Source organism: Oncorhynchus keta, chromosome 30, assembly GCF_023373465.1.
Source record: "Oncorhynchus keta strain PuntledgeMale-10-30-2019 chromosome 30, Oket_V2, whole genome shotgun sequence".
In the NCBI taxonomy this organism is placed as follows: Eukaryota; Metazoa; Chordata; class Actinopteri; order Salmoniformes; family Salmonidae; genus Oncorhynchus; species Oncorhynchus keta.
The window spans coordinates 11050695-11077721 of NC_068450.1; the positions used below are offsets into that span (position 1 = coordinate 11050695).

At 44.2% G+C, this 27027-nt stretch overlaps 2 protein-coding genes across 2 annotated transcripts in view; both read right to left on the reverse strand.

Moving 5' to 3' along the window:
• Nucleotides 1–13795, reverse strand: part of LOC118380710 (copper-transporting ATPase 1-like) — an 18900-nt gene extending 5105 nt beyond the window's left edge. The window contains 8 exon segments of the mRNA XM_052486961.1: nt 4514–4636; nt 4673–4756; nt 5802–5944; nt 7700–7846; nt 8118–8331; nt 8621–8803; nt 9036–9230; nt 13775–13795. Coding sequence (XP_052342921.1) covers nt 4514–4636; nt 4673–4756; nt 5802–5944; nt 7700–7846; nt 8118–8331; nt 8621–8803; nt 9036–9230; nt 13775–13795 — 1110 coding nt within the window.
• A 7451-nt stretch (nt 13796–21246) lies between these two features.
• The window catches only part of LOC127913715 (phospholipid-transporting ATPase VB-like), a 53380-nt gene continuing 47599 nt past the window's right edge, over nt 21247–27027 (reverse strand). Inside the window, 5 exon segments of the mRNA XM_052486962.1 lie at nt 21247–21322; nt 21989–22052; nt 22209–22338; nt 22939–22989; nt 23223–23421. Coding sequence (XP_052342922.1) covers nt 21247–21322; nt 21989–22052; nt 22209–22338; nt 22939–22989; nt 23223–23421 — 520 coding nt within the window.

Consider the following 27027-nt stretch of genomic DNA (forward strand, 5'->3'; position numbering starts at 1 on the left):
GATTACTCAGACATATTAACATGTAGAGACTATTAGACATATTAACATGTAGAGATTACTCAGACATATTAACATGTAGAGACTATTAGACATATTAACATGTAGAGATTACTCAGACATATTAACATGTAGAGATTACTCAGACATATTAACATGTAGAGATTACTCAGACATATTAACATGTAGAGATTACTCAGACATATTAACATGTAGAGACTATTAGACATATTAATATGTAGAGACTATTTGACATACCACGGTTTCCGTTAGGAAATGTACCTGACCCATATGCATTGGGTACGGAACCTGATTAGGGCGTCCACCCCACGGTGTTCAGAATAATTAACCTGATTAGGGTGTCCACCCCACGGCGTTCAGAATAATTAACCTGATTAGGGCGTCCACCCCACGGCGTTCAGAATAATTAACCTGATTAGGGCGTCCACCCCACGGTGCTCAGAATAATTAACCTGATTAGGGCGTCCACCCCACGGTGCTCAGAATAATTAACCTGATTAGGGCGTCCACCCCACGGTGCTCAGAATAATTAACCTGATTAGGGCGTCCACCCCACGGTGCTCAGAATAATTAACCTGATTAGGGCGTCCACCCACGGTGTTCAGAATAATTAACTTGATTAGGGCGTCCACCCCACGGTGCTCAGAATAATTAACCTGATTAGGGCGTCCACCCCACGGTGTTCAGAATAATTAACCTGATTAGGGCGTCCACCCCACGGTGTTCAGAATAATTAACCTGATTAGGGCGTCCACCCCACGGTGCTCAGAATAATTAACCTGAACAGGGCGTCCACCCACGGTGCTCAGAATAATTAACCTGATTAGGGCGTCCACCCCACGGTGTTCAGAATAATTAACCTGATTAGGAGTCCACCCCACGGTGCTCAGAATAATTAACCTGATTAGGGCGTCCACCCCACGGTGCTCAGAATAATTAACCTGATTAGGGCGTCCACCCCACGGTGCTCAGAATAATTAACCTGATTAGGGCGTCCACCCCACGGTGCTCAGAATAATTAACCTGATTAGGGCGTCCACCCCACGGTGCTCAGAATAATTAACGTGATTAGGGCGTCCACCCCACGGTGTTCAGAATGACAGAAATCACATTTACATTATGGTAATTCATTTTAACAGAACAATTTGAGGATTGTATTTGAGGATCCAACAAGGTGCGTGCTTCTTACTGAATTCCAACAGGATGCGTCCTTCTTACTGAATTCTAACAGGATGCGTCCTTCTTACTGAATTCTAACAGGATGCGTCCTTCTTACTGAATTCTGACAGGATGCGTCCTTCTTATTGAATTCTAACAGGATGCGTCCTTCTTACTGAATTCCAACAGGATGCGTCCTTCTTACTGAATTCCAACAGGATGCGTCCTTCTTACTGAATTCCGACAGGATGCGTCCTTCTTACTGAATTCCGACAGGATGCGTCCTTCTTACTGAATTCCGACAGGATGCGTCCTTCTTACTGAATTCCGACAGGATGCGTCCTTCTTGCTGAATTCTGACAGGATGCGTCCTTCTTGCTGAATTCTGACAGGATGCGTCCTTCTTGCTGAATTCCGACAGGATGCGTCCTTCTTGCTGAATTCCGACAGGATGCGTCCTTCTTACTGAATTCTGACAGGATGCGTCCTTCTTACTGAATTCCGACAGGATGCGTCCTTCTTACTGAATTCCGACAGGATGCGTCCTTCTTGCTGAATTCTGACAGGATGCGTCCTTCTTACTGAATTCTGACAGGATGCGTCCTTCTTGCTGAATTCTGACAGGATGCGTCCTTCTTGCTGAATTCCGACAGGATGCGTCCTTCTTGCTGAATTCCGACAGGATGCGTCCTTCTTGCTGAATTCTGACAGGATGCGTCCTTCTTGCTGAATTCCGACAGGATGCGTCCTTCTTGCTGAATTCCGACGGGATGCGTCCTTCTTGCTGAATTCCGACGGGATGCGTCCTTCTTGCTGAATTCCGACGGGATGCGTCCTTCTTGCTGAATTCCGACGGGATGCGTCCTTCTTGCTGAATTCCGACGGGATGCGTCCTTCTTGCTGAATTCCGACGGGATGCGTCCTTCTTGCTGAATTCCGACGGGATGCGTCCTTCTTGCTGAATTCCGACGGGATGCGTCCTTCTTGCTGAATTCCGACGGATGCGTCCTTCTTGCTGAATTCTGACAGGATGCGTCCTTCTTGCTGAATTCTGACAGGATGCGTCCTTCTTGCTGAATTCTGACAGGATGCGTCCTTCTTGCTGAATTCCGACAGGATGCGTCCTTCTTACTGAATTCCGACAGGATGCGTCCTTCTTACTGAATTCTGACAGGATGCGTCCTTCTTGCTGAATTCCGACAGGATGCGTCCTTCTTACTGAATTCTGACAGGATGCGTCCTTCTTGCTGAATTCCGACAGGATGCGTCCTTCTTACTGAATTCCGACAGGATGCGTCCTTCTTACTGAATTCCGACAGGATGCGTCCTTCTTACTGAATTCTGACAGGATGCGTCCTTCTTACTGAATTCTGACAGGATGCGTCCTTCTTACTGAATTCTGACAGGATGCGTCCTTCTTACTGAATTCTGACAGGATGCGTCCTTCTTGCTGAATTCTAACAGGATGCGTCCTTCTTACTGAATTCTGACAGGATGCGTCCTTCTTGCTGAATTCTGACAGGATGCGTCCTTCTTGCTGAATTCTGACAGGATGCGTCCTTCTTGCTGAATTCTGACAGGATGCGTCCTTCTTGCTGAATTCCAACAGGATGCGTCCTTCTTACTGAATTCTAACAGGATGCGTCCTTCTTGCTGAATTCTGACAGGATGCGTCCTTCTTGCTGAATTCTAACAGGATGCGTCCTTCTTGCTGAATTCTAACAGGATGCGTCCTTCTTGCTGAATTCTGACAGGATGCGTCCTTCTTGCTGAATTCTGACAGGATGCGTCCTTCTTGCTGAATTCTAACAGGATGCGTCCTTCTTGCTGAATTCTGACAGGATGCGTCCTTCTTGCTGAATTCTGACAGGATGCGTCCTTCTTGCTGAATTCTGACAGGATGCGTCCTTCTTGCTGAATTCTGACAGGATGCGTCCTTCTTGCTGAATTCTGACAGGATGCGTCCTTCTTGCTGAATTCTGACAGGATGCGTCCTTCTTACTGTATTCTGACAGGATGCGTCCTTCTTGCTGAATTCTGACAGGATGCGTCCTTCTTGCTGAATTCTGATGTGCGCTTTAAAGATGTTAGAACAACTGTCCTCAGCCTTCAAGACGAGTAACAAACAGCTAAATCACTAGCCTGTCAATCTACTATCCCCCATAGTAGAAAAGTGGAAATGTTCTGTTGGTCACCTTGTCATCTGTGCTGGAAAGAAATATCCTATTCCAAACAGACTCTGGGACAGTTGGGAGAAGATAGATCCCAAATTCATACAACCAGAAGGCCTTAGGATACATTTGAAAAAGAAAACGTTAAGTATCAACGAGTCTGATGCAACAGATCAGAACGTTTATGTTATTAAAATGTTAATCAACTATTATTTCTTCACATTATAAGCACAGCAATGCACACAAGGCAGTAGGCTACATGTGAATGTGTATTCCATAATGCAATTAGCAGAAAAACACTGTTGTCAAAAAAGACACTCTACATGTGAGCGGTTTCATGTGACTAAGAAACCTAGAAGGGAGATCTCAGGATGCAACAACTAGCATGGGTTGCTAATATGACTAGGATTGTGCCTTTGGCTACTGGACATCGAAAGAAAGTTGATTTGAAAACCAATAGAACACGAGAGAAAAATGCTACTGGCTTCAATAGCATATGGAAATCTTTATAAAATAATTGCCTCCATGACATATATGGTAGGATTTTGGCTACTTTGAACCAAGGTAAGACATACCGCATAATAAGAAGTAAAACATTCAGGTTTCAAACAATTAAGTATTTTTGAAAATGTATACTGCCACCTGCCTTCCGATGTCTATACACTTTAATGGCAAGCGAGCTTCATTTACCAGGTGAGACAAACAGGTTTTTGCATTTAGAATTGTTGTGCACTTAATGAAAAGCATGTTTCACTCCAGCATCAACGAACGGGCTGTTTGAGAAGTTGTAGCAGCAGCTCTCACTCTGACAGATTTCCGCTCATCATGCTGTGATGAATATGATATACAACGACTAGCGAAGCTCCAATTGAATTCCACTAAATTATGCAAATGAACCAAAAGACCAATAAGCATGCCAGGTCAAATGTATATCCATCAATGGCTAAAAAGCATCATTTTGAAATGGGATTTTTTTTTCTCTCGTCCCGGGGCAATTAACATTTTATTCATCAGCTATTCATTTTTTATTTCATGTTTTGGGCCAAAAGCCAGCTATTACCAGATAACGGAAACCCTGAGACAGACAGATATATTAACATGTAGAGATTATCAGACAGACAGGTAAACATCCATCCATAAACCCAGTCTTGCCCTCTTCTCCTCACCCTGATAAGCACCACGTCAGCTGCCTCTATGGCCACGTCAGAGCCAGTTCCTATGGCGATGCCAACGTCTGCCATGGCCAGAGCGGGCGAGTCGTTGACCCCGTCACCCACCATGGCCACCCTCTACCCTGCCTGCTGCAGCTGCTCTACCATGGCCACCCTCTACCCTGCCTGCTGCAGCTGCTCTACCATGGCCACCTTGTGGGACGGCAGCACCTCCGCAAACACCTTCCTGATGCCCACCTGGAGGGGACAGAGAGACAGCTAAATGACAGTTCACAACCTACAATAAAACTACATTTACACCTTCCTGATGCCCACCTGGAGGGGACAGAGAGACAGCTAAATGACAGTTCACAACCTACAATAAAACTACATTTACACCTTCCTGATACCCACCTGGAGGGGACAGAGAGACAGCTAAATGACAGTTCACAACCTACAATAAAACTACATTTACACCTTCCTGATGCCCACCTGGAGGAGACAGAGAGACAGCTAAATGACAGTTCACAACCTACAATAAAACTACATTTACACCTTCCTGATGCCCACCTGGAGGGGACAGAGAGACAGCTAAATGACAGTTCACAACCTACAATAAAACTACATTTACACCTTCCTGATACCCACCTGGAGGGGACAGAGAGACAGCTAAATGACAGTTCACAACCTACAATAAAACTACATTTACACCTTCCTGATGCCCACCTGGAGGAGACAGAGAGACAGCTAAATGACAGTTCACAGCCTACAATAAAACTACATTTACACCTTCCTGATGCCAACCTGGAGGGGACAGAGAGACAGCTAAATGACAGTTCACAACCTACAATAAAACTACATTTACACCTTCCTGATGCCCACCTGGAGGGGACAGAGAGACAGCTAAATGACAGTTCACAACCTACAATAAAACTACATTTACACCTTCCTGATGCCAACCTGGAGGGGACAGAGAGACAGCTAAATGACAGTTCACAACCTACAATAAAACTACATTTACACCTTCCTGATGCCCACCTGGAGGGGACAGAGAGACAGCTAAATGACAGTTCACAACCTACAATAAAACTACATTTACACCTTCCTGATGCCCACCTGGAGGGGACAGAGAGACAGCTAAATGACAGTTCACAACCTACAATAAAACTACATTTGGGTTCTTTAGCAGATGCCCTTATCCAGAGTGACTTAAAAAACAACATTCCTTTTCATCTGTAATGAATGTTCTGGTTTAGTGCATACATTCATAAAAATCCCAAGCCAAGCCAGTCCTGTCCCCTACCTGAGCAGCGATGGCCCGTGCTGTCTTGCTGTTGTCTCCAGTCATCAGAATCACCTCCAGACCCATTGCCTGCAGGGTGTGAACCGCTAAACCTGCCTCTGGCTTCACTGTGTCTGCTATGGCTATCATGGCACATAGCAGACCTACACAGAGAGAGAGGGAGAGAGAGACAAGGAAGAGAGAGAGAGAGACAAGGAAGAGAGAGAGAGACAAGGAAGAGAGAGAGAGAGACAGGGAAGAGAGAGAGCGAGACAGGGAAGAGAGAGAGCGAGACAGGGAAGAGAGAGAGAGAGACAGGGAAGAGAGAGAGAGAGACAGGGAAGAGAGAGAGAGAGACAGGGAAGAGAGAGAGAGACAGGGAAGAGAGAGAGAGACAGGGAGAGAGAGACAGAGATAGAGAGAGAGACAGAGAGAGAGAGACAGACAGAGAGAGAGAGAGAGAGACAGACAGAGAGAGAGAGAGACAAGGAAGAGAGAGAGAGAGACAAGGAAGAGAGAGAGAGAGACAAGGAAGAGAGAGAGAGACAAGGGAGAGAGAGAGAGACAGGGAGAGAGAGAGAGACAGGGAGAGAGAGAGACAGGGAGAGAGAAACAACGGGAGATGGAGAGGGAGGTAGGTGAGAGAGAGAGAGAGAGAGAGAGGGTGGTTATAGACAGATAGACAATGGTTATAGACAAAGGGTGGTTATAGATTCAGCAACACAATGGATTAAATGGTTGGAAACTCCTAAGGCTACGTTCCAATATCCATACCATAATCTAAAATGAAGCAATACACTACCGTTCAAAAGTTTGTGGTCAGTTAGAAATGTCCTTGTTTTTGAAAGAAGCACATTTTTTGTCCATTAAAATAACATCAAATTGATCAGAAATACAGTGTAGACATTGTTAATGTTGTAAATGACTATTGTAGCTGGAAACAGCAGATTTTTTATGGAATATCTACATAGGTGTAGATATCTAACTGGAATAGAAAGAGGAGGCCCCGGTGCACAACTGAGCAAAAGGACAAGTACATTAGAGCGTCTGGTTTGAGAAACAAACGCCTCACAAGTCCTCAACTGGCAGTTTCATTAAAAAGTACCCGCAAAACACCAGTCTCAGCGTCAACAGTGAAGAGGCAACTCCGGGATGCTGGCCTTCTAAGCAGAGTTGCAAAGAAAAAGCCATATCTCAGACTGGCCAAAGAAAAGATTAAGATGGGCAAAAGAACACAGACACTGGACAGAGGAACTCTGCCTAGAAGGCCAGCATCCCGGAGTCGCTTCTTCACATTGAAACTGGTGTTTTGCGGGTACTATTTAATGAAGCTGCCAGTTGAGGACTTGTGAGGCGTTTGTTTCTCAAACCAGACGCTCTAATGTACTTGTCCTCTTGCTCAGTTGTGCACTGGGGCCTCCCACTCCTCTTTCTATTCTGGTTAGAGCCAGTTTGCTGTACTGAGAAGGGAGTAATACACAGCGTTGTACGAGATCTTTAGTTTCTTGGCAATTTCTCGCATGGAATAGCCATCATTTCTCAGAACAAGAATAGACCGAGTTTCAGAAGAAAGTTATTTTGTTTCTGGACATTTGAGCCTGTAATCGAACCCACAAATGCTGATGCTCCAGATACTCAACTAGTCTAAAGAAGGCCAGTATTATTGCTTCTTTAATCAGAACAACAGTTTTCAGCTGTGCAGAAATATTTGCAAAAGTGTTTTCTAATGATAAATTAGCCTTTTAAAATGATAAACTTGGATTAGCTAACACAACGTGCCATTGGAACACAGGAGTGATGGTTTCTGATAATGGGCCTCTGTACACCTATGTAGATATTCCATTACTATTGTAGCTGGAAAGAGCTGCTTTTTAATTACAACATTAACAATGTCTACACTGTATTTCTGATCAACTCACTGTCGACAGCCACCAGTACAGCAGTGCGTCCTCTGCGTTCATGTTCAGTCATGGTCTCGTCAACATCAGGTCTGATCTGCAGTCCGTTCCTCCTCATCCACTCCCTGTTCCCCATCAACACCAGGTAGGATGCTGTCTGCACCAGGGCTATAGAGGAACACACAGAGAGGTTACTGGCTCTCTATCAACACCAGGTAGGATGCTGTCTGCACCAGGGCTATAGAGGAACACACAGAGAGGTTACTGGCTCTCTATCAACACCAGGTAGGATGCTGTCTGCACCAGGGCTATAGAGGAACACACAGAGAGGTTACTGGCTCTCTATCAACACCACGTAGGATGTTGTGTACTTAATTCCACCTAAAAAAAACATGTTTAAATAGCGGTCCTATTTTAGACTACATATCCCAGTACGTACGGAGAGGCTGCGCGTTCATGATGAGGGGGTGTGATCCTGGCCTGGTTCTGCAGTCCCTGATCTGGACCAGAATACTGTTTCCCTGGTTGTTGTCTTCACCTTCCTCCTGATGTTGTCTCAGCAGGGTCTCAGTGTTACTGACCTGGCATCGTATACCACAGCCTGGTACAGCCTCGAACTCAGCACACACACCAAGGGACTCTGTACCCAGCTCCTAATACAGAGACAGAGAGACAGATTAGTACACGTCATCTGGACCCGCAGTGACCGACAGGACACAAATATTTTGGGAGGTCTTCCAGACACATGGAATGATCAACTCACAAACCGTCTCCTACCTCTCAGAGGTTCAGGTGGACTCACATGTTTACAGTACTTGGTGATGACATCAGACCCACCTGTTTACAGTACTTGGTGATGACATCAGACCCACCTGTTTACAGTACTTGGTGATGACATCAGACCCACCTGTTTACAGTACTTGGTGATGACATCAGACCCACCTGTTTACAGTACTTGGTAATGGCAGCTCCCAACGGGTGTTCACTGTTGTTCTCTGCAGTCCCTACGATGGCCAGCAGATGGGAGCGAGGCATCCTGTTCCCCTCCACTACAATCTTCACCTGGATGACTTTAGGAGCTCCGTAGGTGATGGTACCCGTCTCATCAAACACCACTGTCTGGATCTGGAAAATATACCATTTTTTTTGTAACAAGGTAGGAATAAGGGAAGTGTTTATAACGTGAATCTCAGATCATTTACAACCATACACTCAGTTACTGCAACAGTCACAGTTAAATAGATTCTGATTACAAACATGAGGCACAACATATCAAACCTAACTAATGATTTTGACTATCAACGTGATATTATTAGTGATCGACTATGGTCTGATTGGTAGCATCTTCCCCCCTCACCTTGTGTGCCATCTCTAGTGGTTCCCCTCCCTTGATGAGGATACCGTTCTGAGCGCCCACCCCCGTGCCCACCATCACAGCTGTCGGGGTTGCCAAGCCCAGAGAGCAGGGGCAGGCGATACACAACACTGTGATGGAGGTCTGGAAGGCAAACCTGATCACAGCTTCTGCCTTTGAGATGCTATTATCATAGCCCTGTAGAGGGAGACAGGGAGACAGTGAAACAGGGGAACAGTCTGCGTTACATTTCAATAGTCAAATGTTGATTTCCTCTCCCTGCTTCCTCCCTTTGATCAGACCCAATGGTTTAAATAGGAAGAAGACAGGTGACAGCAGATTCCCCTCTAGTCCTTTCCCATACTGCGCTCACGAAGAGGAGACAGGATTTGAAGTAAAATGATGTAAATTATAAATAAAGTATAGTATATCAACATAGTAAAGGAATTACATAGATATCAGTATAGTATATCAACATAGTAAAGGAATTACATAGATATCAGTATAGTATATCAACATAGTAAAGGAATTACATAGATATCAGTATAGTATATCAACATAGTAAAGGCTTTACATAGATATCAGTATAGTATATCAACATAGTAAAGGAATTACATAGATATCAGTATAGTATATCAACATAGTAAAGGAATTACATAGATATCAGTATAGTAAAGGATTTACATAGATATCAGTATAGTATATCAACATAGTAAAGGAATTACATAGATATCAGTATAGTATATCAACATAGTAAAGGAATTACATAGATATCAGTATAGTAAAGGATTTACATAGATATCAGTATAGTATATCAACATAGTAAAGGAATTACATAGATATCAGTATACTAAAGGCTTTACATAGATATCAGTATAGTAAAGGTTTTACATAGACATCTGTATAGTAAAGGCTTTACATAGATATCTGTATAGTAAAGGCTTTACATAGATATCAGTATAGTAAAGGATTTACATAGATATCAGTATAGTAAAGGTTTTACATAGACATCTGTATAGTAAAGGCTTTACATAGATATCAGTATAGTAAAGGCTTTACATAGATATCAGTTGATGCTGGACGGGCGAGCAGGTGTGGGCAGCGATCGGTTGAAGCATTGAAGCTCATCTGGAGGTTAGTTAACACAGTGTCCAAAGAAGGGCCAGAAGTATACAGAATGGTGTCATCTGCATAGAGGTGGATCAGAGAATCACTAGCAGCAAGAGCGACATCATTGATGTATACAGAGAAAAGAGTCGGCCTGAGGATTGAACCCTGTGGCACCCCCATAGAGACTGCCAGAGGTCCAGACACACTGAACTAAGAAGTAGTTGGTGAACCAGGCGAGGCAGTCATTTGAGAAACCAAGGCTGTTGAGTCTGTCGATAAGAATGTGGTGATTGATAGTCGAAAGCCTTGGCCATGTGAATGAATACAGCTGCACAGTATTGTCTCTTATTGATGGCGGTTATGATATCATTTAGGACCTTGAGCGTGGCTGAGGTGCACCCATGACCAGCTCGGAAACCAGATTGCATAGCGGAGAAGGTACGGTGGGATTTGAAATGGTCGGTGATCTGTTTGTTAACTTGGCCTTCGAAGACCATAGAAAGGCAGGGTAGGATAGATATAGGTCTGTAGCAGTTTGGGTCTAGAGTGTCTCCCCCTTTGAAGAGGGGGATGACCGCGGAAGCGTTCCAATCTTTGGGGATCTCAGATGATACGAAAGGGAGGTTGAACAGTCTAGTAATAGGGGTTGCAACATCTTCGGCTGAACATTTTAGAAAGAGAGGGTCCAGATTGTCTAGCACGGCTGATTTGTAGGGGACCAGATTTTGCAGCTCTTTCAGAACATCAGCTATCCTGATTTGGGTGAAAGATAAATGGGGGAGGCTTGGGCAAGTTGCTGTGGGGGGTGTAGGGCTGTTGATCGGGTTCAGGGGTAGCCAGGTGGAAAGCATGGCCAGCTGTAGAAAAATGCGTATTGAAATTCTTGATTAACGCGGATTTATCTGTTTCCTAGTCTCAGTGCAGTGGGCAACTGGAAGGAGGTGCTCTTATTCTCCATGGACTTCACAGTTTCCCAGAACTTTTTGGAGTTTGTGCTACAGGGTACAAATTTCTGTTTGAAAAAGCTAGCCTTTGCTTTCCTAACTGCCTGTGTATATTAGTTCCTAACTTCCCTGAAAAGTTGCATATCGCGGGGGCTATTCGATGCTAATGCAGTGCAATGTTTTTGTGCTGGTCAAGGGCAGTCAGGTCTGGAGTTAACCAAAGGCTATATCTGTTACTGGTGCTACATTTTTTGAATGGGGCATGCTTATTTAAGATGGTGAGGAAACCAGGCATCCTCTACTGACGGACTGAGGTCAATATCCTTCCAGGATACCCGGGCCAGGTCAATTAGAAAGGCCTGCTCGCTAAAGTGTTTTAGGGAGCATTTGACAGTGATGAGGGGTGGTCGTTTGACCGCAGACCCATTACTGAGGCAGGCAATGAGGCAGTGATCACTGAGATCCTGGTTGAAGAGTGCAGAGGTGTATTTGGAGGGATGGTTGGTTAGGATGATATCTAGGAGGGTGCCTGTGTTTATGGATTTGGGGTTGTACCTGGTAGGTTCATTGACAATTTGTGTGAGATTGAGGGCATCAAGCTTAGATTGTAAGATGGCCGGGGTGTGAAGCATGTCCCAGTCTAGATCACCTAACAGTACGAGCTCTGAAGATAGATGGGGGGGGGGACAATCAATACACATATGGTGTCCAAGGCACAGCGGGGGGCAGAAGGTGGTCTATAGCAAGCGGCAACGGTGGGAGACTTGTTTCTGGAAAGGTGGATTTTTAAAAGCAGAAGCTCAAATTGTTTGGGTACAGACTTGGATAGTAAGACAGAAGTCTGCAGGCTATCTCTGCAGTAGATTGCAACTCCGCCAACTTTGGCAGTTCTAACTTGTTGGAAAATGTTATAGCTGGGGATGGAAATTTCAGGGTTTGTGGTGGTCTTCCTAAGCCGGGATTCAGACACGGCTAGGACATCCGGGTTGGCAGAGTGTGCTAAGGCAGTGAATAAAACAAACTTGGGGAGGAGGCTTCTAATGTTAAAATGCATGAAACCAAGGCTTTTACGGTTACAGAAATCAACAAATGAGAGCGCCTGGGGAATGGGAGTGGAGCCAGGCGCTGCAGGGACTGGATTAACCTCTACATCACCAGAGGAACAGAGGAGGAGCAGGATAAGGGTACGGCTAAAGGCTATAAGAACTGGTTGTCTAGTACGTTCGGAACAGAGAGTAAAAGGAGCAGGTTTCTGGGCACGGTAGAATATATTCAAGGCATAATGTACAGACAAGGGTATGGTAGGACGTGAATACAGTGGAGGTAAATCTATGCACTGAGTGACGATGAAAGAGATATTGTCTCTAGAAACATCATTTAAACCAGGTGAGGTCACCGCATGTGTGGGAGGTGGAACTAAAGGGTTAACTAAGGTGTATTGAGCAGGGCTAGAGGCTCTACATTGAAATAAGGCAATAATTACTAACCAAAGCAGCAAATGACAAGGCATATTGACAGTAGGGAGAGGCATGCATAGCCGAGGGATCATAGGCGTTAACGGGTTAAGTTTAAGGTTAGGGGAAGGGTTAGTTAGCATGCTAAGTAGTGACAAGGTAGCTCAAATGTAGGAAGTCTGTGATGAGATTTGAACACGGAACCTTTGGGTTGCTAAATGTTTGCATTTTATGCCCAGCCATCCACTCCAGCCGACTACCCTCCTTTCGTTTATACCTTAAGTATCCTACTGTCACACCAAACTTAACATATCATACTAATTGTGTCACGGATTTACGTAGGGCAAATTAACGTTGCGTAATGTAAAGTAACATAGCACACTAATAGGAGTGGCAAAGATTATTGTTAAATATAATATGTTTTGCTCTGAGACCAGGCTGTTCTTTTTTATCATTTTAACTGAAAACAGTCACAGTAAAGTACTTAATTGTTCCCCAGAAATGATTTGATAGAGATTAAAAATTAACCTTTTATCATAAGATGTTATTTGTTTTACCACTTTGGAAAAAGTTTTTTATATATAAGCCAACATATGCAGTGTTTAGCGTGAATTTGTTCTTTGCGAATGTGGTAACATTTCCTTTAAAAGGCACATCGTCGACAATCCAGCAGCATACCACGCTGGCTTGCTTCTGAAGCTAAGCAGGGTTGGTTTTGGTCAGTTCCTGGATGGGAGACCAGATGCTGCTTGAAGTGGTGTTGGAGGGCCAGTAGGAGGCACTCTTTCCTCTGGTCTAAAAAAAATCCCATTGCCCCAGGGCAGACACTGCCCTGTGTAGGGTGCCGTCTTTCGGATGGGACGTTAAACGGGTGTCCTGACTCTCTGAGGTCATTAAAGATCCCATGGCACTTATTGTAAGAGTAGAGGTGTTAACCCCGGTGTCCTGGCTAAATTCCCAATCTGGCCCTCAAACCATCACGGTCACCTAATAATCCCCAGTTTACAATTGGCTCATTCATCCCCCTCCTCTTCCCTGTAACTATTCCCCAGGTCGTTGCTGTAAATTAGAACGCGTTCTCAGTCAACTTACCTGGTAAAACAACGGATAAATAATTAAATAAAAAATCTGTGATTCCTGATAAAATGGTTTCAAGTGATATCTTCTGGCATTGTAGCTCATATAATTTATCCCAAACCCCAGTAAATTTAACTTCACAGCGATGTTGGGTCACATCGGCCTGCACTTTACTCATCTAGAGGAGCTGGTGGTCTGTGCCAACGGGCTGCAGCTATTGGATGAGGAGCTATTCAGGATTGCTGAGCACTATAAGAGCCTGTAAGCCATTGGCCTCTGGGAGTGTGAGGTCACCTGAGGTGGAGTTTGTGAAGATGTGTGGGAAGAGACTAACTCAGATGTCCATCATGGAGGAGGTCCTGGTGCCTGATGATGATTATAGTGACATAGAACAGATACACACAGAGGTGTCCAAGCACCTGGGACGCATGTGGTACCCTGTTATGATGCCTACCTGGTAGAGAGAGAGGTGGATGGATGGAGAGACAGAGATTAAGGAAAGCTTTGACTATGTACAGACTCAGTGAGCATAGCCTTGCTACTGAGAAAGGCCGCCGTAGGCAGACCTGGCTCTCAAGAGAAGACAGGCTATGTGCACACTGCCTACAAAATGAGGTGGAAAGTGAGCTGCACTTCCTAACCTCCTGCCCAATGTATGACCGTATTAGAGACACATATTTCACTCAGATTACACAGATCCACAAAGAATTAGAAAACAAATCCAATTTTGATAAACTTCCAAATCTACTGGGGGAAATTGTGTGCCATCACAGCAGCAAGACTTGTGACCTGTTGCCACAAGAAAAGGTCAACCAGTGAAGGACAAACACCATTATAAATAAATAAATACAACCCATATTTATGTTTATTTATTTTCCCTTTTGTTCTTTAACTATTTGCACAATGTTACAAAACTAGACATAATATGACATGTATTATTTTGCAACTTCTGTAAGTGTAATGTTTACTGTTATTCATTTGTATTGTTCGTTTAACTTTTGTTTATTATCTACTTCACTTGCTTTGGTAATGTTAACATATGATTCCCATGCCAATAAAGCCCTTAAATAGAATTGAGAGAGATGGAGAGAGAGACCCACAGAGACCAATTGACAGAAACTTCTATATGTGATTGTATGTCATCATGGGTCCTGATATAATGCTCTCCGAGACGACAGAGAGATGTTCAAGGCTATCAGAAGATGAAGTCCTTGAACCGGGTCTGTCTTTTCCAGGACAAACAGTATATACTTGGGGTTTATTCAATCCGCATCGTGGAAGTTCAGCTTCACAACGTGATTGAAATTTAAAGGCAATGTTCCTTTAAAAATATATATTTTTTTATGTAGACTGTATTCACTGTAACCACTGCATATGTCGGCTCAGTCGGGAAATGACCTGTAACTTTGTGTCATCATTCCAGGAGCAATGATAGGAAAGGGAAAAGGAATGATAAGTTGTTCCTTCTAAGTGTTACTTTCCAGTTATTGTGTTCTTCCGGTTTGTTTGTGGAAAATGTCTAGAAAAGTCCCCTTCAATATTACCCCAGTTCACAATAATATAGCTGTGTTGTTAAGATATTTTAAATGAATCTAACAGTGTATAACCAAACCTCTTCCTGTTAGGTGGTATTGTCACGACCTGACCTGAGGATTCTTTGTTTTCTTTATTGTTTTGGTTAGGTCAGGGTGTGACATGGGTGATGTATGTGTTTTTCTACTGTCTAGGGGTTTTGTAGGTTCATGGGGTTGTTGATCATCTAGGTGTTTATATATGTCTATGGTTGCCTAGATTGGTTCTCAATTAGAGGCAGGAGTTTATCGTTGTCTCTGATTGGGAACCATATTTAGGCAGTCATCTTCTTTGGGTATTTCGTGGGTTATTGTCTATGTGTAGTTGCTTGTGTCTGCACTCGGTGTCATAGCGTCACGTTGTTTTTGTTTAAGTGTTCTGTGTTCTTCATTCATTAAAATAAGATGTATTCACATCACGCTGCGCTTTGGTCTCCTCACTACGACGATCGTGACAGTTATGTCCTGCAGTCTGGGTTTCAGGAATACTACTGTATGTAGGTCAGTGTCACAACACAGAGTGGTGTTCTCCAGTCTCTGCTTTATCACCTCTCTAGTGTGGCCAGACCACCTGGTAATGATCTGGAGGAGGGGATGTGGCCAGACCACCTGGTAATGATCTGGAGGAGGGGATGAGGCCAGACCACCTGATAATGATCTGGAGGAGGGGATGAGGCCAGACCACCTGGTAATGATCTGGAGGATGGGGTGTGGCCAGACCACCTGGTAATGATCTGGAGGAGGGGGTGTGGCCAGACCACCTGGTAATGATCAGGAGGAGGGGATGAGGCCAGACCACCTGATAATGATCTGGAAGAGGGGATGAGCCAGACCACCTGGTAATGATCTGGAGGAGGGGATGAGGCCAGACCACCTGGTAATGATCTGGAGGAGGGGGTGAGGCCAGACCACCTGGTAATGATCTGGAGGAGGGGGTGAGGCCAGACCACCTGGTAATGATCTGGAGGAGGGGATGAGGCCAGACCACCTGCTAATGATCTGGAGGAGGGGGTGAGGCCAGACCACCTGGTAATGATCTGGAGGAGGGGGTGAGGCCAGACCACCTGGTAATGATCTGGAGGAGGGGATGAGGCCAGACCACCTGCTAATGATCTGGAGGAGGGGGTGAGGCCAGACCACCTGCTAATGATCTGGAGGAGGGGGTGAGACCAGACCACCTGGTAATGATCTGGAGAAGGGGATGAGGCCAGACCACCTGGTAATGATCTGGAGAAGGGGATGAGGCCAGACCACCTGGTAATGATCTGGAGAAGGGGGTGAGGCCAGACCACCTGCTAATGATCTGGAGGAGGGGGTGAGGCCAGACCACCTGGTAATGATCTGGAGAAGGGGGTGAGGCCAGACCACCTGCTAATGATCTGGAGGAGGGGGTGTGGCCAGACCACCTGGTAATGATCTGGAGAAGGGGATGAGGCCAGACCACCTGGTAATGATCTGGAGAAGGGGGTGAGGCCAGACCACCTGCTAATGATCTGGAGGAGGGGGTGAGGCCAGACCACCTGGTAATGATCTGGAGAAGGGGGTGAGGCCAGACCACCTGCTAATGATCTGGAGGAGGGGATGAGGCCAGACCACCTGGTAATGATCTGGAGAAGGGGGTGAGGCCAGACCACCTGCTAATGATCTGGAGGAGGGGGTGAGGCCAGACCACCTGGTAATGATCTGGAGGAGGGGATGAGGCCAGACCACCTGCTAATGATCTGGAGGAGGGGGTGAGGCCACACCACCTGGTAATGATCTGGAGGAGGGGGTGAGGCCAGACCACCTGCTAATGATCTGGAGGAGGGGGTGAGGCCAGACTACCTGGTAATGATCTGGAGAAGGGGATGAGGCCAGACCACCTGGTAATGATCTGGAGGAGGGGATGATTACAAATGAGTCATGCTTTTTTATGACATGTTTATTAGGAATTCGTTGCTCTGATTCAACCAAAATACATCTGTTTTTTATACGTTCATTGTGGACTGAGTTACTTTGTGCGTCTACATATTGCTGGCTCAAATAGTATCATAATATTTGCAAATATTAAAATATGTTTTATATTTGTCTGATTAAAAGGGGAGGCTTCATCAACAGTTGTCTAATATCCAGGTGTATAATATGATGACTGTATTACCAAATGTATCTAATGGTAAGGTGTGCCACGCGTTGACTAGAAAGGGATCCTAGAGGCCTAGCAGCTGTTGATTCTTCGTGAAAATGTAAAACAACAACAGGATGTGGAACTCCTGAGCAGCTGTGTTTTATGTGAGATTATAAAGGAACGTGATGGTTTGGCGAAACCATACAATACTATGTGTATGTGGCCTAGTTTCACTCTTATTGTATTTCTTGGGGACATCACCTTTTCAAGATTTTATGAAAAATAAATTAAATATTTTCCATTTACTATGGGTCCTGTAATTCTTGCAGTGAGAACTGTAAGGTTGACTGTTTAATTGTAATTATAAGACATTTGAGCTATTCCACACAAAGGCTACAGTAGTAGACCTATGGTATCGAATTACAGTCAGATCAGAGATTTCACGATTGTCAGTTTTACCATGGCAACGGCCTCCATGCACCACACTGTTAATGAATGAATCATGGTGTGTGTTGTTTGTGGGCTATGTATCGTATTGTAACACCCCCATCAGCAAACATGAGATGAAACATCCGTGACATTGTCCCAATTCTCAAATAATCTTATTGCAGTTCCCACATCAGCCACTAGAGAGCAGAGCCGTTCTAAGAAGGAAGCAGTAGAGAAGGCCAGGACGTTATATAAACAGACAATATAATGAATTTGACCAATGGAATCACAGCTATACCTTTTCACCAGAAGCCACTTGAATTACACAAATGCTGAACATGAACTTGATCATTTATATGTTCCTTCCCATGACGTTTCTCTTTCTTTGATTTATACATATACGGGTGATCACATCCCATGTACAAATCTCAAATGTAAAAATGTAATATTTATTTGACCTGTGTATATATGTGGTTTTATTTTTGTAATATTATCAAATAATCTATATAGATGAATTGACATTGAATTTCAGACAGGCCAGACTTATTACGATTTGGTGTTCTCATCCTGACACCTTTATACAGTACTGTTCCATATGTTCTAAATTCTAGGCACATGAACTGTGTTCCACATGTTCTAAATTCTAGACAAATGAACTGTGTTCCACATGTTCTAAATTCCAGACACATGAACTGTGTTCCACATGTTCTAAATTCTAGACACATGAACTGTGTTCCACATGTTCTGAATTCTAGACACACGAACTGTGTTCCACATGTTCTAAATTCTAGACACATGAACTGTGTTCCACATGTTCTAAATTCTAGACACATGAACTGTGTTCCACATGTTCTAAATTCTAGACACATGAACTGTGTTCCACATGTTCTAAATTCCAGACACATGAACTGTGTTCCACATGTTCTAAATTCTAGACACATGAACTGTGTTCCACATGTTCTGAATTCTAGACACACGAACTGTGTTCCACATGTTCTAAATTCTAGACACATGAACTGTGTTCCACATGTTCTAAATTCTAGACACATGAACTGTGTTCCACATGTTCTAAATTCTAGACACATGAACTGAGTTCCACATGTTCTAAATTCTAGACACATGAACTGTGTTCTAAATGTTCTAAATTCTAGACACATGAACTGTGTTCCTAATGTTACCCTAATGCACAGTCCACTACTTCTGACCAGCTAGGGCCCTGGTCAAAAATAGTAGGGTGCCATTTGGACCGATGTCTGTGAACTGAAAACGCCACTACATGATGCACCATCTGCAGTGTACCAACTACGTCATGATGGGTAGCTTGGGAGTTGGACAGGGACACGTGAGTTATGGTACGGTGTGTCTGTGGCCACAGAGCGAGAGGTGATGGGATGGGTTTTGGAGCGTCTGTCCATTGAGCAAATTACTCTCAGGTGTCTAGGTCTGGGTGTGTCCCAAATGGCTCCCTATTCCATATATAGTCCACTACTTTTGACTAGGGACCATAGGGTGCCAAAAGTAGTGCACTATATAGGGAATAGGGTGCCATAGGGCTCTGGTCTAAAGTAGTGCACTATAAAGAGAAGAGGGTTCCATAGGGCTCTGGTCTAAAGTAGTGCACTATATAGGGAATAGGGTGACATAGGGCTCTGGTCTAAAGTAGTGCACTATATAGGGAATAGGGTGACATAGGGCTCTGGTCTAAAGTAGTGCACTATATAGGGAATACGGAGCCATTAATGACACAAAGCAGCCTAGGTGAGGCAGGGGAAGTTTAAATAAAACATACTAAGTGCTTTGTTCTGGAAAAGTGGAGGTTGTTTTTTGGAGAGGGGTGTAAAGATGGGGTGGACGGTGCAGGGTGGGAAGAGAGGCGAGACTGATTGGGTTATCAGTGTGCTCTGAAAACCATCAGTAGAGTAACAGGCTAATGTGTTTCCTAAGGAAGCTTGATCTGAGGGGAAGTGGAGAGAGGAGAGTAGAGCCTCCCTTGTTCTGAGGGAAGTGGAGAGAGGAGAGTAGAGCCTCCCTTGTTCTGAGGGAAGTGGAGAGAGGAGAGTAGAGCCTCCCTTGTTCTGAGGGGAAGTGGAGAGAGGAGAGTAGAGCCTCCCTTGTTCTGAGGGGAAGTGGAGAGAGGAGAGTAGAGCCTCCCTTGTTCTGAGGGGAAGTGGAGAGTGAAGAGTGGTGCATCCCTTGTTCTGAGGGGAAGTGGAGAGAGGAGAGTAGAGCCTCCCTTGTTCTGAGGGGAAGTGGAGAGAGGAGAGTAGAGCCTCCCTTGTTCTGAGGGGAAGTGGAGAGAGGAGAGTAGAGCCTCCCTTGTTCTGAGGGGAAGTGGAGAGAGGAGAGTGGTGCATCCCTTGTTCTGAGGGGAAGTGGAGAGAGGAGAGTAGAGCCTCCCTTGTTCTGAGGGGAAGTGGAGAGAGGAGAGTGGAGCCTCCCTTGTTCTGAGGGGAAGTGGAGAGAGGAGAGTGGTATTTCCCTTGTTCTGAGGGGAAGTGGAGAGAGAAGAGTGGTATTTCCCTTGTTCTGAGGGGAAGTGGAGAGAGGAGAGTAGAGCCTCCCTTGTTCTGGGGGGAAGTGGAGAGTGAAGAGAGGTGCCTCTCTGTCTGTTGTATATTTTAGTATTAAATTACAATGGAAACTTGACACAGCATTTGACACTAGAAGAGACAGAAGCGGTCATTATACAAATATAGCTTTTTGGACATTACTTTATTAATCATCCTTATTGCACACTGGAGCACATATCCAGATATGAGCCAGTTCAACAATATATAGATAATCAGTCCCATCTTTGTCAAAATGACATTGTAATAAATATAATTCCTTCTTCATTGCTCCGGTGTGTGATGTACTAAAGGTTCCCCTTGGATCCCCCAGGTTCTCCCAGGTTCTCCCAGGATCCCCCAGGTTCTTCCAGGATCCCCCAGGTTCTCCCAGGTTCTCCCAGGATCCCACAGGTTCTTCCATGATCCCCCAGGTTCTTCCAGGATCCCCCAGGTTCTCCCAGGTTCTCCCAGGATCCCCCAGGTTCTTCCAGGATCACCCAGGTTCTCCCAGGTTCTCCCAGGATCCCCCAGGTTCTCCCAGGTTCTCCCAGGATACCCCAGGTTCTTCCAGGACCCCCCATGTTCTTCCAGGATCCCCCAGGTTCTCTGGGTTCTCCCAGGATCCCCCAGGTTCTTCCAGGATCCCCCAGGTTCTCCCAGGTTCTTCCAGGATCCCCCAGGTTCTTCCAGGATCCCCCAGGTTATTCCAGGATCCCCCAGAACCCCCCAGGTTCTCCCAGGATCCCCCAGGTTCTTCCAGGATCCCCCAGGTTCTTCCAGGATCCCCCAGAATCGCTCAGGTTCTCCCAGAATCACCCAGGTTCTCCCAGAATCGCCCAGGTTCTTCCAGGATCCCCCAGGTTCTCCCAGAATCGCCCAGGTTCTCCCAGAATCGCCTAGGTTTTCCCAGGTTCTCCCAGAATCGCAACAACGATAGAAATTAGTTGTGACACCCTGACCTCTGACCCCTAACCCCTTAAACACTGACCTCTGACCCTTGGCCACTCCTGTACAGCTCTGGGAGGCCCAGCAGCGTCTCTGTGGCAAAGTTTCTGGGTTAAGGGTTAGGGTTAGAGTTAGAGTTAGAGTTAGAGTTAGAGTTAGAGTTAGAGTTAGGGTTAGGGATAGGGATAGGGATAGGGTTAAGGGTTAGGGATAGGGATAGGGTTAAGGGTTAGGGTTCGGGATAGGGTTAAGGGTTAGGGTTAGGGTTAAGGGTTAAGGGTTAGGGTTAGGGTTAGAGTTAGAGTTAGGGTTAGGGTTAGGGATAGGGTTAAGGGTTAGGGATAGGGATAGGGTTAAGGGTTAGGATTAGGGTTAGGGATAGGGTTAAGGGTTAGGGTTAGTTAGGGTTAGGGATAGGTAGGGTTAGGGTTAGGGTTAGGGATAGGGTTAGGGTTAGGGTTTGGATTAGGGTTAGGGATAGGGTTAGGGTTAGGGTTAGGGATAGGGTTAAGGGTTAGGGTTAGGGTTAGGGTTAGGGTTAGGGTTAGGGTTAGGGATTTAAGGGTTAGGGTTAGGGATAGGGTTAAGGGTTAGGGTTAGGGTTAGGGTTAAGGGTTAGGGTTAGGGTTAGGGTTAGGGATAGGGTTAAGGGTTAGGGTTAGGGGTTAGGGTTAGGGATAGGGTTAGGGTTAGGGTTAGGGTTAGGGTTAGGGATAGGGTTAGGGTTAGGGATAGGGTTAAGGGATAGGGTTAGGGTTAGGGTTAGGGTTAAAGTTTGGATCAGGGTCATGCCAGAGAACCCACAGTAGAACTGGTACCAGAAGAGGAAGTTGACAGGTCTGGGGGACAGATTATAAATGGCCCAAAGTCCTTACTGGGCCTTGAACCAATAAGAAGAAGAATATCTGACTTGGAAGAGACTGTAAGGCGCCTATCAACACGCGTGTTTAGATTGGTGTGATGCGTTGGTGGTGGATGGACGGGGTGAAATGCCGACCACATTCTTGTAGAAAAAGTAGATGGCCATGTTAGCCAGTCTGCTGTAACACCAGTGACCGTGGACCAGGAGAAGCTTCTTCATGTGTTTAAAACAGCAGATGGAGAAGTCACTGGACATGACAGCCTGCAGACACAAGATAAACAGAAAAACATCATTGTATTTTTAAATTAAATATTAAAATTTGTTAAGGATTCTTGGAAGATTAGTCCAAATGAGGACTAGAATGTATCCAAATGAAACCTAAATCAAATCAAACGCACACAGCTCCTTCAACATGTGATTGGTTTAGTTTAGAAGGACAGAGAATCAAACGCACACAGCTCCTTCAACATGTGTTTGGTTTAGTTTAGAAGGACAGAGAATCAAACGCACACAGCTCCTTCAACATGTGTTTGGTTTAGTTTAGAAGGACAGAGAATCAAACGCACACAGCTCCTTCAACATGTGTTTGGTTTAGTTTAGAAGGACAGAGAATCAAACGCACACAGCTCCTTCAACATGTGTTTGGTTTAGTTTAGAAGGACAGAGAATCAAACGCACACAGCTCCTTCAACATGTGTTTGGTTTAGTTAAGAATGACAGAGAATCAAAATCTTTCATATCCTGGTCCCAGATGTGTTTGTGCTGTCTTGTCAAATCATATGGTCATTGTCAAGACAGCACAAACAGATCTGAGACCAGGCTATGTCAGAGAATCTTCAGAGTAAAAGCCCTGACACAAACCTGCATGCCCTCCTGTCCCGATATACTGACGCCGACATCAGCTGCTTGGATCTGAAGTATTCCAGTGACGATAGACAGAAAGGATCAGCTATACTTAGATTGACTTTAAAACCACAACACCGTAGACAGAAAGGATCAGCTATACTTAGATTGACTTTAAAACCACAACACCATAGACACTAAAGGGGATATCTACAGACATTCTAAACCCTTCCCAAACCTAAGACATTCCATTTGGTCACAGAACTGTTTTAGTTTACAATACATTACACTTTCTTATTGACTTCTCATGGATCCATCCTGGGGATAGCCAGGGTCATGACCTTCAGTCTCTCCCGAACCACGGTGCTCTTCTGTAAAGGCGTGACTCTGCAGCATTGCACAGAGCGGCAGCGCCAAGCGAGCTCCACAAACCGCTCCACCAGATCTGATTCCAGAGCCATGCCCAGGGTATGCCCATCAATCACCAGGCCGATGGAGGGGCTGTGGTCCCCGGGAGCTCCTGGACCTCCATACTACTCTATACGACTCCATACTACTCCATACTACTCCATACATACTCCATACATACGCCGTACATACTCCATACTACTCAATACTACTCCATACATACTCCATACTACTCCATACATACTCCATACATACTCCATACTACTCCATACTACTTCATACATACTCCATACTACTCCATACATACTCCATACCTACGCATACATACTCCATACTACTCCATACATACTTCATACATACTCCATACCTACTCCATACTACTCCATACTACACCATACATACTCCATACATACTCCATACATACTCCATACTACTCCATACTACTCCATACTACTCCATACTACTCCATACATACTCCATACATACTCCATACGACTCCATACTACTCCATACTACTCCATACTACTCCATACTACTCCATACATAATCCATACTACTCCATACATACTCCATACTACTCCATACCACTCCATACATGCTCCATACTACTCCATACTACTCCATACTACTCCATACATAATCCATACTACTCCATACTACTCCATACATACTCCATATATACTCCATACTACTCCATACTACTCCATACTACTCCATACTACTCCATACTACTCCATACATACTCCATACTACTCCATACATACTCCATACTACTCCATACTACTCCATACTACTCCATACATACTCCATACTACTCCATACTACTCCATACTACTCCATACTACTCCATACATACTCCATACTACTCCATACTATTCCATACGACTCCATACATACTCCATACTACTCCATACATACTCCATACTACTCCATACTACTCCATACATACTCCATACTACTCCATACCTACTCCATACTACTCCATACCTGCTCCATACTACTCCATACTACTCCATACATACTCCATACATACTCCACACATACTCCATACTACTCCATACATACTCCATACTACTCCATACATGCTCCATACTACTCCATACTACTCCATAAATACTCCATACTACTCCATACTACTCCATACAAACTCCATACTACTCCATACTACTCCATACTACTCCATACGACTCCATACATACTCCATACATACTCCATACTACTCCATACTACTCCATACATACTCCATACTACTCCATACTACTCCGTACAAACTCTGTACATACTCCATACCTACTCCATACAAACTCCGTACATACTCCATACCTACTCCATACTACTCCATACTACTCCATGCTACTCCATACTACTCCATACATACTCCATACTACTCCATACATACTCCTTACTACTCCATACATACTCCATACATACTCCATACCTACTCCATACAAACTCCATACTACTCCATACAAACTCCGTACATACTCCATACCTACTCCGTACAAACTCCGTACATACTCCATACCTACTCCATACTACTCCATACTACTCCATACATGCTCCATACTACTCCATACATACTCCATACTACTCCATACTACTCCATACATACTCCATACTACTCCATACTACTCCATACATACTCCGTACTACTCCATTACTACTCCATACTACTCCATGCATACTCCATACTACTCCATACATACTCCATACTACTCCATACTACTCCATACATACTCCATACTACTCCATACTACTCCATACATACTCCACACATACTCCATACTACTCCATACTACTCCATACTACTCCATACTACTCCATACTACTCCATACATACTCCATACCTACTCCATACATACTCCATACTACTCCATACATACTCCATACTACTCCATACTACTCCATACATACTCCACACATACTCCATACTACTCCATACTACTCCATGCATACTCCATACATACTCCATACTACTCCATACTACTCCATACATACTCCATACATACTCCATACTACTCCATACTACTCCATGCATACTCCATACATACTCCATATATACTCCATACTACTCCATACATACACCATACTACTCCATACTACTCCATACTACTCCATACATACTCCATACTACTCCATACTACTCCATGCATACTCCATACTACTCCATACATACTCCATACTACCCCATACATACTCCATACTACTCCATACTACTCCATACTACTCCATACATACTCCATAATACTCCACACATACTCCATACTACTCCATACTACTCCATACTACTCTATACATACTCCATACTACTCCATACTACTCTATACATACTCCACACATACTCCATACTACTCCATACTACTCCATACTACTCCATACATACTCCATACTACTCCATACTATTCCATACTACTCCATACATACTCCATACTACTCCATACATACTCCATACTACTCCATACTACTCCATACATACTCCATACTACTCCATACATACTCCATACTACTCCATACATACTCCATACTACTCCATACTACTCCATACTACTCCATACATACTCCATACTACTCCATACTACTCCATACTACTCCATACATACTCCATACTACTCCATACATACTCCATACTACTCCATACTACTCCATACATACTCCATACTACTCCATACTACTCCATGCATACTCCATACTACTCCATACCTGCTCCATACTACTCCATACTACTCCATACATACTCCATACTACTCCATACTACTCCATACATACTCCATAATACTCCATACATACTCCATACTACTCCATACATACTCCATACATACTCCATACATACTCCATACCTACTCCATACATACTCCATACTACTCCATACTACTCCATACATACTCCACACATACTCCATACTACTCCATACTACTCCATACATACTCCATACCTACTCCATACTACTCTGTGCATACTCCATACATACTCCCTATATACTCCATACTACTCCATACATACTCCATACATACTCCATACCTACTCCATACATACTCCATACTGCCTCACCTCTTCAAGAGTACAGTCCAGTGTGGACGTACACACCGCCTGGAAAACATATTATAATGGCTGTTATTTGTTGGCTGTTATTTGTTGGCTGTTATTTGTTGGCTGTTATTTGCTGGCTGTTATTTGTTGGCTGTTATTTGTTGGCTGTTATTTGTAGGTTGGCTGTTATTTGTAGGTTGGCTGTTATTTGTTGGCTGTTATTTGTTGGCTGTTATTAATAGGCTGTTATTTGTTGGCTGTTATTTGTAGGTTGGCTGTTATTTGTTGGCTGTTATTTGTTGGCTGTTATTTGTTGGCTGTTATTTAATGGCTGTTATTTGTAGGCTGGCTGTAATTTGTTAATGTTATAATAATGGCTAATATTTGTTGGCTGTTATTTGTTGGCTATTATTTGTAGGTTGGCTGTTATTTGTTGGCTGTTATTTGTTGGCTGTTATTTGTTGGCTGTTATTTGTAGGTTGGCTGTTATTTGTTGGCTGTTATTTGTTGGCTGTTATTTGTTGGCTGTTATTTGTAGGTTGGCTGTTATTTGTAGGCTGGCTGTTATGTGTGCATACATTTGTTGGCTGTTATTTGTTGGCTGTTATTTGTTGGCTGTTATTTGTAGGTTGGCTGTTATTTGTTGGCTGTTATTTGTTGGCTGTTATTTGT